Source organism: Lepidochelys olivacea, assembly GCF_965140295.1.
Source record: "Lepidochelys olivacea isolate rLepOli2 genome assembly, chromosome: 1".
Taxonomy (NCBI): domain Eukaryota; kingdom Metazoa; phylum Chordata; order Testudines; family Cheloniidae; genus Lepidochelys; species Lepidochelys olivacea.
In genome coordinates, this window is record NC_140411.1 from 82,644,203 (window position 1) to 82,661,296 (window position 17,094).

A 17,094-nucleotide genomic window follows, 5' to 3' on the forward strand; every position below is an offset into this window, starting at 1 on the left:
GTGATCACACTGGGGAGAAGTGCGTAGGGGTGCCACAAAACTTTTACATGTAGACAAGTCCTTTGACTTTATTTACAGACTTTTGTTTAAAATGATAACTTATATTACTGCACTTTTGCTACTTAATCTTATTTGGCTCAGAAGGACTGGAATAAGCTATACCAGCAAAAGCCTAGTTTTGCCAGTATAAGCAGCATCCACATTAGGAGCACTTTTCTGGTAGAATACAGTAACCCCTCAATTAAAGTCATCCCGGTTAATGTTGTTTTGTTATTATGTTGCTGACCAATTAGGGAACATGCTTGTTTAAAGTTGCACAATACTCCCTTATAACGTGGTTTGGCAGTCGCCTGCTTTGTCCATTGCTTGCAGGAAGAGCAGCCCATTGGAGCTAGCTGGTGGGGGCTTGGAACCAGGGTGCACTGGCAGCCCCCCTATCAACTCCCCGCTCCTTAAGTTCCCTGTGTGGCAGCTGCCCAGCAGGCTATCAATTGCCAGGCAGCTTAGCTGTCCCACCCCCCACTGCCGTTATTGGGCGGGAAAGAGGGGCGTTATTGTCACTGTGTCCCCATCTCTCCCACTCCTGCACCCCATCTCCACAGAGCGGGGGGAAGGGAGGAGACACAACAGGGCTCAGGAGGGAGGGAGCTTCCTGGCAAGAGCTGCTGTCTCAACTGTATTTTCCACTGCATGCATCCGATGAAGTGAGCTGTAGCTCTGGAAAGCTTATGCTCACATAAATGTGTTAGTATCTAAGGTGCCACAAGTACTCCTTTTCTTTTTGCGGAAACAGACTGCTACTCTGAAACCTGTCGCAACTTGCTGATCTACTTAAAAAGACTTAGAGTGGGGTCAGCGTACTTAAAGGGGCAATGCACGTCTCTCTCTCACACGGTGTGTGTGTCAGTCTCTCTCTGCCATGCTGTCTCCCCTCCCTCCATTCGTGCTGCCTTGTAGACTTTAAGGCTACATTAATAACAATGGGATAACCCATGAGGGCTCAGCCGAGTGCTAGTTCATCATTTAGCAGTAAGGCATTCCCTGGGAAATATCTCACCCTCTGACTTCACCACCTCAACCAAGCTTCACAATCATCCTTGGTGTGTACAGTATTAAATTGCTTGTTTAAAACTTATACTGTGTGTATGTGTGTGTGTGTATAAATACATATATTAGTCTGACCAAAAAAATTTCCCTGGAACCTAACCCCCTCATTTACATTAATTCTTATGGGGAAATTGGAGTCGCTTAACATCATTTCACTTAAAGTAGCATTTTTCAGGAACATAACTACGTTAACCGAGGAGTTACTGTATACTGGCAAAGCACTTCAAGGATGTAGTCTAAATTGTCTCTGACTTTAATATGTGCTTCCACAACCATACATACTCTTCTTACCCTCTTCCTCTCCTGTCCTGTCCCCCTCACCTAGCTTCCCTGCAAACGTTTTCCATTTAGCTTATCGTCTCATAAGCCTATCCAAAAAACCGCAAACCGTGAAGCACAACGTTTGCTGCCATCACATTGTTCACTTTGTTTGTGTGTTATATCTTTTCCCCCACGCTGTGTCTATCTTGTCTATTTCGATAGACCTTCTTGGCCTTCTTGGCAACAAGGGCACACTGCTGACTCATATCCAGCTTCTCATCCACTGTCACCCCTAGGTCCTTTTCTGCAGAACTGCTGCCTAGCCATTCGGTCCCTAGTCTGTAGCGGTGCATTGGGTTCTTTCGTCCTAAGTGCAGGACTCTGCACTTATCCTTATTGAACCTCATCAGAGTTCTTTTGGCCCAATCCTCCAATTTGCCTAGGTCCCTCTGTATCCTATCCCTGCCCTCCAGCGTATCTACCACTCCTCCTAGTTTAGTATCATCCGCAAATTTGCTGAGAGTGCAATCCACACCATCCTCCAGATCATTTATGAAGATATTGAACAAAACCGGCCCCAGGACCGAACCCTGGGGCACTCCACTTGACACCTGAATATTCTCCCTACCTCATCTCCTCAGTAATGGAGAATATATCCATTATATGTAATCCAATTCATAGATATGGAATGAAATTCAATAGTACAAATGTGTTCTTTAACCTATTTACAACATACCTGGAATTAACGTCTCCATGTCCCAGCTGCCCATGCTGCCCATATCCAAATGTGTAAACATCACCATTCTCCATCAAAACCACTAAAAATAAAATGTTTTGTTTTCAGAATATTTTTTTCCTGACAATTTGAAGGACCTCACACATGCCTGGATTTGATGTGTACTTTATATTACTAAAAATATTTGTATAGGGTAATAATTTTACCCTCTTTGGCTTTAACTTATTAAGTTCTTGATCCTGCAAAGACTTGCATACAATTAACTTTAAACCTGAGAGTAGTCCCACTGAAGCCTTTCCCTGGTAAGAAAAAAGCTATTGAAATGTTTAACACTAATTACGTTTTTCATCTGTTAATTTAAACAAATAGATTACAGAACTATCCGTGTCAAACATGTTTTGTTCAACGGTTTAATTACAAAAATCATCAAATTTTCATTCGAACAAAACAAAAAGTAGCAATCAGAGCAAAATTAGAAAAAGTAACGGCTGGATTAAATTACCAGTTAACTGACTGCCATAAGCATTTATTACATTTGTTTGCCTACTAAGAACCTGTGCAGACTGATTTTCATCTTTCTGCGGAAAAATATTATCCTACCATTAAAATCCACTTTTTCAAGGCTACTAATTTCTCATTCATCTGTTCCTCATATGTCTTGTTTCTGTGTGTTTAAGTTTCTTCACAAGAGTTCTTTAGCACTGTACAACACACAATACAGTACCTGCCCAATCATATTGTCAGCATGAAACAATTTTCTTGAATAAAACAAGGATAATATTTTTGCACAGTTGCTTTTGTGATTATAACTGTACTTTAAAACAATTTTTTCCATGCTAGAGATAATTTGGGAGCCTCCAATCAATTATAATGCTGGATTATAATTTGTTCCAATGGCACTCCAAATTACACTTAATCCAAAAACTCACTAAAATTATTATAACAATAAATATTGCCTTGTGGTCAAATTCTGAACCTACTCTGGAATTGAGGGCCCATGGACGCATAGCAGATGCAGTTCCACCACACAGAGGTTAAGAATTTATGTGGGCCACATGGGATACCCATCCTCTGCACAGTTCAGAATTCTGCAACTGGCACAGTTCAGAGTGGCAACTGGCAGGAAGAGTGGAGTGCAGTAGCACTAGAGGATGGTTTCTTAACCACTGTATGGTTTCTTAACCCTCCTTCAGTGGTGAAGAGGACCGAAGTTGCCTGCAGATGTTAATCCAACCTAATCACTCCTTTGCACCCACACAGAGATGGCTAATCAAGATATCCAATAGAATGCTGAAGACTGGAATTACAGTAGAACCTCAGAGTTATGAATACCAGAGTTACGAACTGACCAGTCAACCACTCACCTCATTTGGAACAGAAGTACACAATCAGGCGGCAGCAGCAGAGATGGAAAAAAAATACAGTACAGTACTGTATTAAATATAAACAAGAAAGAGAGAAAGAGAGAAAGAGAGAAAGAAAAAGCAGCATTTTTCTTCTGCATAGTAAAGTTCCAAATCTGTATGAAGTCAATGTTCAGTTGTAAACTTTTGAAAGAACAACCATAACGTTTTGTTCAGAGTTACGGACAATTTAAGAATTACGAACAACCTCCATTCCCGGGGTATTCATAACTCTGAGGTTCTACTGTACCCCAAAAATACCAATGATTTGAAACTTACTTGGGTAAGGATTAACACCACCTTTCCTTAAAGGAGGCAGTTCATGGTAGTTATATGAGTGGAAGGGCACATGATCACATAATTTTTTCAACAAGTGCACACATTAGATAAAAGCTGTAGCTTTGTACCTGAATGGTGAAACCCACAACTGACTTGTACTGCCCGGAGTTCACAGTCAAAATGGACAGCTCCTGGAGGATACGTTGTGATTTTGCTGGCATCCTTCTCACCCCTTTCTCCACTTCCGTCTACAAACATATAATTCATAGTTATATTCCGATTCTTTTCAAGAAGCAAATTTAAGAATAATGAACAATGAGCAAGGGTGGGAAACGAAAACGTATGAACAAGGTAACAGCAAGAACAACCTGCAGTACAGCAGATTAAAGAGGTCAAAATGCATATACTGGTAATAAAGCAGATTTTGAGATATGATACACAAATTCTATTTGCAAACAGAATCTGCAAATGGACACGGTTCTGAACTGGGAAAAAACTAGTTAATAACTTCTGCAGAATGAACAAGTTAATTTAACTCAGCAAAACAGGAACTAATATAATGTATGGGTGTTAAATACACAGACTTGTTGCATGAAAATTGAACTGTACCTCCACTTCTTTAAGAAAACTACAACAGTTGCGCATATAGTGCTGTCAATTTACAAATAAATTAGCCATTCCACTATCTACTCCTTTTTATACAAACACAATGGTGTGTATGTGTGTGAGAGAGATTTTTTATGAGTTTGAGTTGGCCATGTTACTTCTGTTTTACAAAACCATAAATGCATTTCATCCCAAACAAGTGCTAGTAAACCCTTTGTCACAAAACCCATTGAAATTTGTTTAAGATACATTTTTCAGAATCTATTTTAGTGGGTTTTTTAAAAAAAATTAGCACTACTGCTTTCCATGTAAAGACAGGTTGCACTAGGTACCATGTACAGACTTAGAGATGACAAAATAAATAGAATATCTTTGTAAACTTCTGGAAATTAACTAAAATACCTTTTCTATAAATTAGGGTGTCATTTTAGAATACTGTAAAACAGACTGGCAATGAAGTTATATTTGCAATAGAAATGAGGGAAGGAGCTTGCATAATACAGGCAGGAAGCTAGCAAAACAGAAGACCAGGCAGCAAGCTCCTGGTCATTACACCAGCTGGTGAAGTGAAGAAAGCTGGTTGGGAAAGCTCCATGGAAAGAGTGAGAGTATAGTTACTATCCTTTAATTTGCCAGTCTTGCCACTGTTGCTGGCCACAATGGCACCAGAGCATCCTGCTGCTGCTACTACTACAAAAGGTCAGTAAACACTTGTAGATACTGTTTTGCCATGAAGACCTTAAAAAGCCACAGAACTTTGTTTGACAGGAACAAGTATCGAAAAGAAAGACAAAATTCACAAAGTGAGTGAGGAAATTGCCCCATCCATTTTAGGATTACAATGACCACTGCTTTATTACCAAAAGTTGATGGAAACCAACTACTTGCAGCAAGCTTTGAAAGCATACGTGTCAATACGTTTGACATAAGTCTTCTGTTATCCAAATGTAATTTTTTACTGAGTAATTAACATTTGTAAACCAGAAGTATCAAAAAAGGCTTACTTATAGATGGTAAACCTACAGAAAATCAAAGAGAAGCCTTGAATTAATGAATCTGCAATATAAACAATATTTTAGCAACTGCAACAGATACGCATTGTACAAGATCATAAAATTAAGACAAGTAAATGAAATTACAATGCATATTCCAGACTTGAATTACCTGTACCAATGAAAAAATTAGAAAGTTGTATAAATTTCTTTAGTTTTATTTAAACAAATTAGAAAAGACACAGAAAAATAAAATGACATACTTTATCAAAGAAAAAAGAAAAAACAAAGATGATGTAGGGTGTCAAACATACATACTTTTAAATTAAACAAACATATAAAATGTGTTTTTCTCCTCAGGTTACAGAAGATTAACAAGAAAAGAGCAGAATAATTTTTGTGCATTTCTCTGAAAACAAAGATTCAGTGGATGGAAGAAATGACTCGGAGGATGGGCATATGTCCCTCCTAGTCAATAAGGAAGACCAAATACCTTTGTGCTTGTCCCGCTTATGCTTTAGCTGTGCTGGATGGGGTCTGATTCTGGCTAGAGCCTGCTCTCGATGATTCATAAAAATAGGACCAGGAAATACAAGGGGGCCTGAGGAGAAACATTTTGCACATGCATAGGAAAGCTCACAAAATGGAAACAGTGTGTTCAAACAAAAAATAATTCAAATTAGAAGTGTGAAAAAATGATTCTAATTCTACATTGCTCTTGTGCGTTACAAGGTCAAAAATAAGTTAATTTGATAATTCTTGAAGACAAGACCAAAATATTATTCAAAGATGCAGTAATTTTCTCACATAAGATACAGATTTTTACCTTGCTTTAGAAACATGGAACCTTACTAAAGCCCATAGGACTACACGAGTTGTAAGCTGGAGAAGAATTTGGCCCTAAATAGTTAACATTCTGTCTTACAGCTAAAGAAATTTTATATACTATACATTGTAGGCTATTCTATTATACTGCAAAGTATTCATTTGGCACAAAATATTAAAATATCACCATATCAACACTAAAACAGAGAAAATTATATGGTTGGTCACATTTCCTAAATTTGAAATTCAGAAATAATGTCCATCAAATTATCAACTACCTAGAGACATTCTTTGTGGGGAAGCTGTTATATAAAACTATGCACTTTGGTGGTTTATTATATTGACATATTTACAACGGAATGCTTCAAATCTAAAATTATTTTTTAAACTTTTCTTGTAAAGGACATAATTTGGAGAACACATTTACACTTGAATATATTTTATTTTATTATTTTAAAGATCCCAGGACTACAATTTTTGTTGAGATACTCTCTCCAAAAATGTGATAAGATATATTAAAATGTCTTGTAGCTGCATTACGTAAAACTTTTAAAATAATTCTGTATGAAATTTCGCTTGTATATCACGTGTTATTTTCCACCATGTATTCTTTGTAACCAGAGACATTCAAATGTAGGGCCTCATCCTTCTCCCACTGAAATCAATGAGTTTTATCATTGACCTCAAAAGAGAAGTCAGAATCTGTGTTTACAGTCCACTACCCATATCCCTTCCCTCCTTTGAGCTTCTTGAACAGAGCATAATCTCATTGACCTGAATACTATTTCATTCACTCTTTCATGCGTGCAAATATTCATAAGTTCCATTGTGTACATCTGAATTCTCTTTCCTCCACTCAACTAAACCAGCCCTCATCAAGAATACTAATCAACTCTTCCTGACAATCTCCAGGCTTCTATTACAGCCTAGCCCCTGACAATCTGTTTTATCTGTATCAAGGCCATTTGCACCTTTTTGTATCAGTTCTCTCCTCAGATTTCAGAACCCCTGTACACTTAACTCTCCTGCTATTTCTCCCAACCTCTACCTTTTGTCACACTTTGGTAGTTTTTCATGATCATCCTAATCCATTCATCTCACTATGTTGGTGTAGCAGAGAAGATTGCCTCTTCCTCTTCTATCACAATCTATACCCATTGTCATAGCTTTAACTAACATCTCTACCCCAGTGACTCAGATATTATTCTCCACTGGACCATTCCCTTTCTGTTCAGTCTATTTCCCATATCCTGGATGTCTTGCCATATGCTCAAACTCAATATATCAAAAACTTAACACTTCTGTATCCCCAAATCTCTTTTGCATCTAAAACTCTCCCTGTCCTAACACTCAATTCTGGTAATATTTTTCACTCTTCTCCCTTTCTTCTCATACAGCTATCATTACATCAGGTTTTATCTTCACAACATCATCACAAATCTAACAGTCCAGAGGGAGTAGTAGCCAGGGAAGAGGAAACTGGGAAAAGGAACATGAGGGGAGCAGGGTGGGCAAATTGGGTCTAGCAGGGCAAAGAGACTAGAAATGGGGAGGGAGGAGAAGGAGGATTTTATATTTGTATTAGAGGTTATAATGATTGACGGTTATAATAATGTATTCTGTATTAAATGTATTAATGTATGATTTGATTTCATCCTGACAGCCACCCTTTTTTATTTCAAGGCAGGAATAGACCAGAATAGTCCTTATGGCTGATTATGGTCACCTTTTGTTTTAGGATAAGATTTCAAAAAAAGAAAAAAAAAAAAAGGCAGCAATCATCATTCTGGGTGTATTAGCAGGATTGTAATTCTTCTACTCTTCTCGCACTGATTAGGCCTCAACTGGAGTATTATGTCTAGTTCTGGGCGCCACATTTCAGGAAAGAGGTGGAGAAATTGGAGAAAGTCCAGACAAGAGCAACAAAAATAATTAAAGGTCTAGAATACTTGACCTCTGAGGGAAGACTGGAAAAACTGGTTTGTTTAGTCTGGAGAAGAGAAGACAGAAGGGACATCATAACAGTTTTCAAGTACATAAAAGGTTGTTACAAGGAGGAGGGAGAAAAATTGTTCTTTTTAACTTCTGAGGATAAAACAAGAAGCAATGGGCTTAAATTGCAGCAAGAATGGGTTAGGTTGAACATTACAAAAAGCTTCCTGTCAAGGTGGCTAATCACTGGAATAAATTGCCCAAGGAGGTTAGGAAATCTCCATCATTGAAGGTTTTTAAAAGCAGGTTAGACAATAACCTCTCAGGGATAGACTAGATAATACTTAGTCCTGCCATGAGTGCAGGTGGTTGGACTAAATGACCTCTGGAGGGCACTTCCAGTCCTACAAATTTATGATTGTATGATTATGTATTCCTAACATGGTTTGAATAGTGTGGAGTAATAAGGCTTGTGGCCACACACTGAACAATGAGGATAAAATTAAATATCAAATAGCTGCTCAATGAGTGAGCACCGATATTCTGTTCACTGTATGAAGAGGTCCTGTAGAAAGAAATTAGTATGTGATCATGTAACTAAAGACTATACCATAATGTGTACACACAAGGGGTCCAAATTAAGGTTGCCCAAGCATTTCCTAAGTTAATCATGCCCTCAAGACATTCTTTTAATATAATTTAGTACATGTAATGTATACATATACAAGTACACATAGTCTGTAATATACATTAAAACACATCAGACACTACCCTCATTGGGGATAGAGTCTACGGCAAATCAGACATTTTAAAATGTAACTGAATTATCTAAAAGTTGGGGTTTTATTTATTTTCACATTTGAAAAATTCACATAATTCAAGTGGAATTTCATCTAACTTTAAAATTTGCTTTTGGCTCAATGGCATGCATGTGCAATTTCAACAAATAAACTTCTTGTAAAATTGAAGCATCTATAAGCAGAAGCATGCAATAAAGTTCCTCCAAAACCACAAGAGTATCTATACTACTGTGATATATATTAAAGAGTGGATTCCAGTGTTTCAGAGTTTTTCATAAGATATCACTATATATTAACAGGTTTGTTTTATACTGGTTAGTTTGTGAGAGGTTTCTGTTTGAATTCACATGGACTAGGTAAAGGGAGTGAAATGTCAAGGAAATATATTTGCTTTAAGTAAACATCAGAGTGAAGAGGCAAAGAACTCAGTTTTGTCTTGATCTATCAAAAGTAAATTATGTAACAGTTAGGTGGGTTTGGTTTGGTTTGTAAATACAAGATCCTTCACATACTATGAAAAAAAGTGCAATACTAGATACTGGAAACACATAATATACTATGAAAAAAGTACAACAGTAGATCCTGGAATCACCAAGATAATGCATTTAACTTATGTAACTATAAAGTTAACTTCATCAAATGTTTAATGAAAAAGTAACACTTTGAATAACATTTTGCTGGAAATTAAGATGGTTATTCAGTGACATGTAATAAGCAGTACTATTGGTAACTTTATTTCAAGGAAAGGTCAACAAAGTGAAATCTTGGATAAATGTTAAATAGATTTAAATAATTTAACCTGTAATAATCCAGCTGCAATTACTGTGTGATTTTTTTCTTCAAAAATACACATTTTTATTGTGGTATTACTACCATTTAAAAAGCTGAAGTATTAGCCATATTAAAAATAGTTTTTAAAAGTTCAGCAGTAAGTGGTTAAGTATGTTACTTGATTACATATTAGAAAACCATTAGCCATCCATTGTTTTATGCAGTGTTGTAGCCGTGCTGGCCTCAAGATATTAGAGAGACAAAGCAGGTGAGGTAAGGTCTTTTCTTGTACGAACTTCTGATGGTGTAAGAGACAAGCTTTCAAGCTTACACAGAGCTCTTCTTCAAGACCTGGAGAAGAACTCTATGTAATCTTGAAAGCTTTCTCTTACACCAGCAGAAGCTAGTCCTATAAAAGATATTACTTCATCCACCCGGTCTCTCTAACTAACTACCTGGCACAGACAGTGCCAGATTATGCTGTCTCAATGTCCAGCAGCTTTGGCTAAAAGTGTGATGCAACCAATTTCCAGATTTTTTTTGGTCTCACTTTAGGACAGTTACCACTAAGATTACAGACTTCTTTTAATATGGGAAGAAAACAAGCACACCAAGGTCTAAATCACCAATTTTATATCACAGTGAGGGTAATCTAAGGGTTCCTGCATCAAACTGAGAATGCTATGAACTAAACTAAAAAGTAAATGAGGAGCATTTACTCTTACCATATCTTATAACACACTGAATTCTATAAATTTAATTCCTTTTTAGGAATGGTAAATTTAAATAAGCCTCTTTTCTCACTCTTTTGAGCAATAATAGAAGAATCTTTGAGCGGAAAAGAGACTGGCTGAAAATCCTAGGCTTCTTTTAAGTAATAAATATTACAACACCACCAAACATGAACTTAAAAAAAAATCAGTGGAACAATTGTGAAAGTAAAATAATCTAAGGCACCTCAATCTCAACAGTGTCCTGCTGCACCACAAAACAGGAGGCAGAATATCTGACTGCTTCATTGCCTGCTTTCCTGACAGAACGTGTCCATCCCAAGAAGAGCAGGATAAGAATTTAAGACTGGTTCTGCCTGAGACTACAGAATATCTAGAGAAGGATGACTCCCATCACCAACATGGCCAACCAAGGCAAGCCAGGAGAAGAGAAGTGAGAAATTAACCACTTGATTAATCAATAGCTCCTTGATTCTCTGCATTAACCTACTACTTCAAGGCTAGCGCAATCTAGAGATTGCACTAATTTGCTCCAGCCAGCTGCAGTCACCAAAGGCCCATACACCACTCGGGGATAGTCCAAACTCAACATGCTCTATCCAATTGTCACTTCCCTGCTCCTGAGACAGCCTTTGAACCATGAACAAGCAGGAGACAACTGTTTCTGCCAGGCCAGAGTGGTCACCAAGAGACTTGTGGGTGATTTAACTTTTTTTTTTTTTAAACTGCTACTTGAGCTGCATAGCTCAAATATCTGCCCCCAAATTATGGATCGTGACCACCTGAGTTATTTTGAAACAACACATTTGGACCTCAGGCTGAAAGCTTGAGCACGACAAATCTACCATGACTGATAGCCACTAACACATCATAGTAAGAAACCAACAGACCATCATGACAAACTGATATTTTAATCATGTAGCTGAAATGAAAATATACAGCCACACCACAATATATATATACACACACAGTCCAGTAAACTTTCAATTTACTGGCTCTCCCCAATTAGATAACTAGCAGTATATTGCAGCTAGTCCCTGAATGTTTAAGCTTCAGTTTTGGTAAGCTGTAAAGCTCTTTAATGCTGAAACTGAACTCCTGCAAAGCTTATAAACTATGTGGGAACTCTGAGGCCTTGTCTACACTACAGGGAAAAGTCAATCTAAGTTACACAATTTGAGTTACATGAATAGCGTAACTCAAGTCGATGTAGCTTAGATCTACTTACTGCGGGGTACACACTATGCTATGTTGACGGGAGATGCTCTCCTGTTGACTCCCCTTACTCTTCTTGATCCGGTGGAGTACAGGAGTTGACGGGAGACTGATGTCGACTGCGGTCGATTTAGTGGCTCTTCACTATACCTGCTAAATCGACTGTAGATGCATCGATCACCACGCATCAATCCCTCAGTAAGTATAGACAAGCCCCGAGTTTCAGTCACGCAGAGCTCAACAGGTCTAACCTGAAGTCTAAGGATGCCAGATGATAAACTAAATTATCTGAATTTCTTGACTGACAGCAATCAAAATATACAAACACAGAAAACACCCTCCACTAAACACATACAAATTTATAAATGTATATATGAGCATATCTGTATACACAATTATATAGATTTCGTATATATACACACACAACATACACTTTTTAAAAATATATAAAATGTGTCCATTCCCAAGGTATTCGGGATGGATGTACTAATTGCTCTATGACAAAACATTTTAAAATTACAAGAGTCGAAGAAAATCAAAACAAAACTAAAAAGACTTCACCTACATTTCTATCCATTTACAGCAATTTCCCAACCCTCAGACAGCAGCTTGTTCAAATGGTGGGCCGGGCCGTGTCCCATGCCCTTAAGGTCAAACATGGGCTCTGATACACCTACAAGAGAAGTGTTGACCCCAGAACTGTTGACTCATGCAGTTAAATTGGCCTCAATCAATGAAAGAGGCAGTTAAGACCTAAACCATTGAGAGCCCTGTAGACCAAAGTAAACACCCTTAATTGCAGACAGAAGAAAATAAAAAGCTAGTACAATTTACTAACCGGTATAATGTTCTCTGAAGCGAATATCCACAATCCAGCAGAAAGCTGTATTCCAAGATAGATTCAGCTTCCAGGACACCTTTAAGAGTAGCTCTCATCCAATCAGAGTTAGCATGGATAGGTCTACTTGAGCCGGGCATCCCACCCCTAGCTCCAACTACAGATGCAGATTAGAACCTTGTGGTACCCCACAAGAGAAATCCCTCTACGGTGGACTAAGGATTACATAAAGCAATCCTCTGGGACCTCCCACTGAAACGTGTAATTCTATCTACTCCAGCTATCATCCACAGAGGTGTCAACAACATTTCATGGTCAAAATATATGAAGGGCAGCTAACAGATCTAAGGAAATTAGCATGGATACGTGGACCACTGTCCATCACTAAGGAGATACAACCTGGACTGTGGGACTGCTGAGCCCTCCAAAGCTACCAACCTGTGCTGCTGCTGTCAAGCTACAAGCCTCTGACAGGCACTGCACTTACACAGCCATCCAGAGGCTGGAACACACCCAACCGAACTGTACCATCTTGCACGGATCAGAACTGTACCATCTTGCACGGATCAGAAGACTGGCCAGTATAAGCACATTACCAAGTTTGCCACTTCTTCAGAGGAAAATGGACATACACCAGCCTTTGTAACCTGAGCTGAGATTCTCTTAGCACTTCAACCACAAACACACTGTTTTAGGTAAAATATAAAACAGATTTATTAACTACAGAAAAGTAGATTTTAAGTGATTACAAGTAGCAGACACAGAGATCCAAGTTAGTTACCTAAGAAACAAAAATCGAAACAGAGCCTAAATTGTAACTCGAACAGACAAAGCAAAATTTGAACCAAGCAGCGTCTCTCCCTAACAGATGGTACAAGCAGGTTACATTCCTCAGTACACAGACTGGAGCACTTTCGAAGCTGGGACCAAACTTCCTCAGTTCAAAGTTTTTTTTCTTGCAAATGTTCTTCCAGCTGTTACAAAGATCATTGCTGGGACCTGGGCTAGCCCGCCCCCAGGGCATACATCACTTCTCCAAGAAGCCTCCGGGATAGTACATTGCATGTGGATGTGCCGTTAACGACCGCCTGGCCAGTGATGGCTACTCCTTTGTTGTAACTGAACAGCTGGCCATAGGCATTCCCAACCTCACAACATATTTTATTAACTCATATAGTAATACTTCACATACGATAAACATTAATATCCTGTTAGATTGTGTGTACCAACAGCTCAAAATCTTTAAAAATCACAAGACATTCTTCGTATAAAACATATCATAATTATACGAGAGTGGTGAATATGGAGGTTCCAGGGTGCTACTTTGAGGTACAGAGTGTCACAAGATGATTAAACAGTCAGTCAGTCTTAACAGAGCATCCACAGAGTCCTGTGCGATTAAATAATGCTTGGTGAATGTGTGGGAAGATAGGCAGGTCGCTGCTTTACAAATGTCCGTGATTGGTACATTGGTCAGGAAGGCTACTGAGGTGGAAAGTGATCTCGTGGAGTGCGTTCTAGTCCCCGGAGGCATTTGCAAATCATGCTGACAATAACAAAGGTTAATACAACTGGAAATCCATTTCAAAGCCTTTGTTTAGATATGGCTGATTCTTTTGATCTTTCAGCAATAGAACGAAATCATCTTGCTGTCTTTCTGAAAGGTTTGGTTCGTTCAAGATATAAGGCTTAGCACCCGTCTAACATCTAGCATGTGGAACACGGCCTCCCGTTTATTTCCATGTGGTTTAGGGAAGAACGATGGAAGATGAATAGGCTGATTCAGGTGGAATGAGGAAGGTATTTTAGATAGGAACTTTGGATGTGGTCTTAATGTAACTATTTTTGAAGATTGTACAGGGAAGTATACCATGAGAGCCCCTATTTCCCCCACTCTTCGAGTGGATGGGATGGTCACAAGAAAGGCTTTTTTCATAGATATGGGTATGTTATTTCATAGGTATGAACAAGCAGATTGCCATAGGCTCAAATGGGAAACTACTGAGGCATCGTAGCACTAGGCTGAGGTTCCAGGCTGGAGTGGGATCTCGTACTTCAGAAGTCCTCGGTGGTAATGGCAAATGGGTACCGCATGCACATCTGGGGATGAGATGTGTACTACAGCGACATGGGTACACAGCGGTGGAGACTTCAGTGCATCCGACATTAGTGTATTGGGAATCTAAATTCATTGGTACCATGGAAGTCATTTGCCTCGGTATCATGGGGACATTTGCATCAGTCCTGCTGTTGACAATGTCGTCGGTGCTGGGATTGCGCTGCATTCCACAGAGTGTCCAGCAGGCGGCACCACAGTGGACTTGTCAGTGCCGATGTACTCGGTGCGGGATGTCTAGCTGGTGCTGTCAGTACCATCTTTGAGACTCCAATATTTTCCTTACCCCTATTACCTGATGATGCCACCTTATCCAGTCCTGCCCTCTTGGGGTCCTTGAACTTACTGGTGACATTACCAAGAGGCCCCAGGGGTGTCACAGGTATTCAGTCTCATACCTGTCAGTGCCGAAGCTAATGATCTCTCTGGGACCCCCTTCTTTTTGGTGGCTCCTTTTTAGGTGAACTTGAAGCTTGCTTTTCACTGTCTTTTCACAGGACTCTGTTATTTTCTCTTCAAAACTAGCAAGGAGGGCGGCATGGCTGATGTTGATGCTGACAGCAACCGTTGTCCAGGCAGGGTTCCAGGACCAGGATCTGAAGCTGAGCTCTCAATCGGTTTTAATTTCAGCTCACAGTTTTTCTGAGTCTGTGCCTTAAGTTTAAGGCAATACATACAGTTTTGGGGAATGCATGCCTCTTCCAGACAACGAATGCAAAGGGAGCGACCATTACTGACCCTGATGGCCTCCCAGCAATAGAGGCACTGTTTGAAATTGGTGGATCTGAGCATAACACCCTTTATAGGGATTATCTCCCTAAAGGGAAGATATGTAGAAACTACAACTCTAATCGAGGGGATAATGATAAATAATGGAGATTTTTTTTTGAATGAAGGAAAAAGAAGAACGGGAACAACTATAAATAACTAAAATCCTAACTGAAACACTGTCACTATGACAAATGAGAACAAAGACACTAAGAACTTGATAGAAAGGGCTCTGCTAGGGACTCCAACTCAGGACAAGGGCAGTTGAGAAGGAATTGAGATTAATTTGGCTGCACAGAACTATATAACTGCCAAACATGGTGCGCGAAGGGGGGAGTGCATGTGAGGCCCAAATGGGCACTACAGCTGAAAATCTCAAATCCTAGGTGCAGGAACACAGATACACCTAAGGTGGAGCACTCACAGAAACACAACTCAAAGAAGAACCACTTGTTCCCGCAATCTTATTCCCATTTTAGCACTTACACAAAGTGAACACATTCCGATGAGTAAGATTTTGGGAAGGAAATACTCGTACATCCCCTCACAATACCTTCATGACTCTCTTAGTTCATGATGTATCAAATACCTATCTGAAAACATATGGACTGACAATGGGCCAGCTGTCTTATCCAACAGTTATCAGTAATATATGCACAACAAAGAACCCCATTCTTTCTTAAACCAAAGACTACAAATACTTTAGTATCCACCAATGTTGCACTGAACAGCACAGCTTAGGAGTTCTGACTCTGACCCTGTACATCTCAGGTGAAATCTCTGACAGTGCTGATCTTTTAATTGTCTAATTAAAGGCCTAGATCTAAATTCTCAATGGTTCTGTCTCCCATACCCACCATTATAGGCTTAATGGAAGCCAAATTCTCAAGCCACTGCACAGCAGTATTACTGAAACCTTGCAGGCCTTTTCTGTATTATAAAATTGCACTGGTATATTGATTTTTTTTTTAAAATCTATTAAGTTCAGTTAGTGCAAACCTCTACTGAATATACACTTAAACCTGATTTTTGTTTCATGTTTGACAGTTTTTAAATAAAAAAAAGGCCTATTTCGCAAGGCCTAGTCCGTTTTTAGAAACGGTGTGCATTTATCCTTATTTTAGCCTCAATTCAGTAACAAATAATCTCTTACCTCTGCCTTCCTCCAATCTATGCCTCCTGTTTACACGCTGACGCTTTTCCTCTTGCCGTAGCTGAAGGTGCTCTTCAATATTAACCCCAGGAACAGGGACAGCTACATCAATTAATAAATAAAAAATACAAAATCTGTGTTTAAATAATATGATGAATGTGACAAAACCTAGTAATAGCCAAGAAAATGAAAGCTAAGGCTCGATAATTTATCCTTTATATAGCTATGCTGAGATGTTTAGGAATAAAGGAAGGAGGCAACATAATGATTTCAGAATGGACTGTCAGCCTCAATTTTGGATTTCTTTACTTTCATAAGTCTGTCACAATTTCAACGTTTAATAGTTTTCTGTACTTCCTATCTATCAGCTAAACACATTTTTAGAGTTTGTTAAAAAAAGAGTTTGGTTGTTTTTACTTTTGCCCCAAATTTCCAGTAAACATAAGACAAGAGAACTTACAAGTTGACAAATTCTATTTAAAACAATACTGATCAATTTAAACTTTTCTTTAGGTACAGCATATATGATAGCAACATGAAAATGAATAACACTGTATTTCA

The 17,094-nt window shown here is 38.8% G+C and overlaps 1 protein-coding gene across 1 annotated transcript in view; it reads right to left on the minus strand.

The window, feature by feature from the left end:
* Positions 1 to 17,094, minus strand: part of MYCBP2 (MYC binding protein 2) — a 412,169-nt gene that overhangs the window by 279,498 nt on the left and 115,577 nt on the right. Inside the window, exons 17-20 of the mRNA XM_084646996.1 lie at positions 16,534 to 16,635; positions 5,878 to 5,985; positions 3,915 to 4,034; positions 2,105 to 2,186 (exon numbers count right to left, since the gene is read on the minus strand). Of these exons, the coding sequence (XP_084503122.1) occupies positions 2,105 to 2,186; positions 3,915 to 4,034; positions 5,878 to 5,985; positions 16,534 to 16,635 (412 nt within the window). The remainder of the gene's footprint in view (positions 1 to 2,104; positions 2,187 to 3,914; positions 4,035 to 5,877; positions 5,986 to 16,533; positions 16,636 to 17,094) is intronic.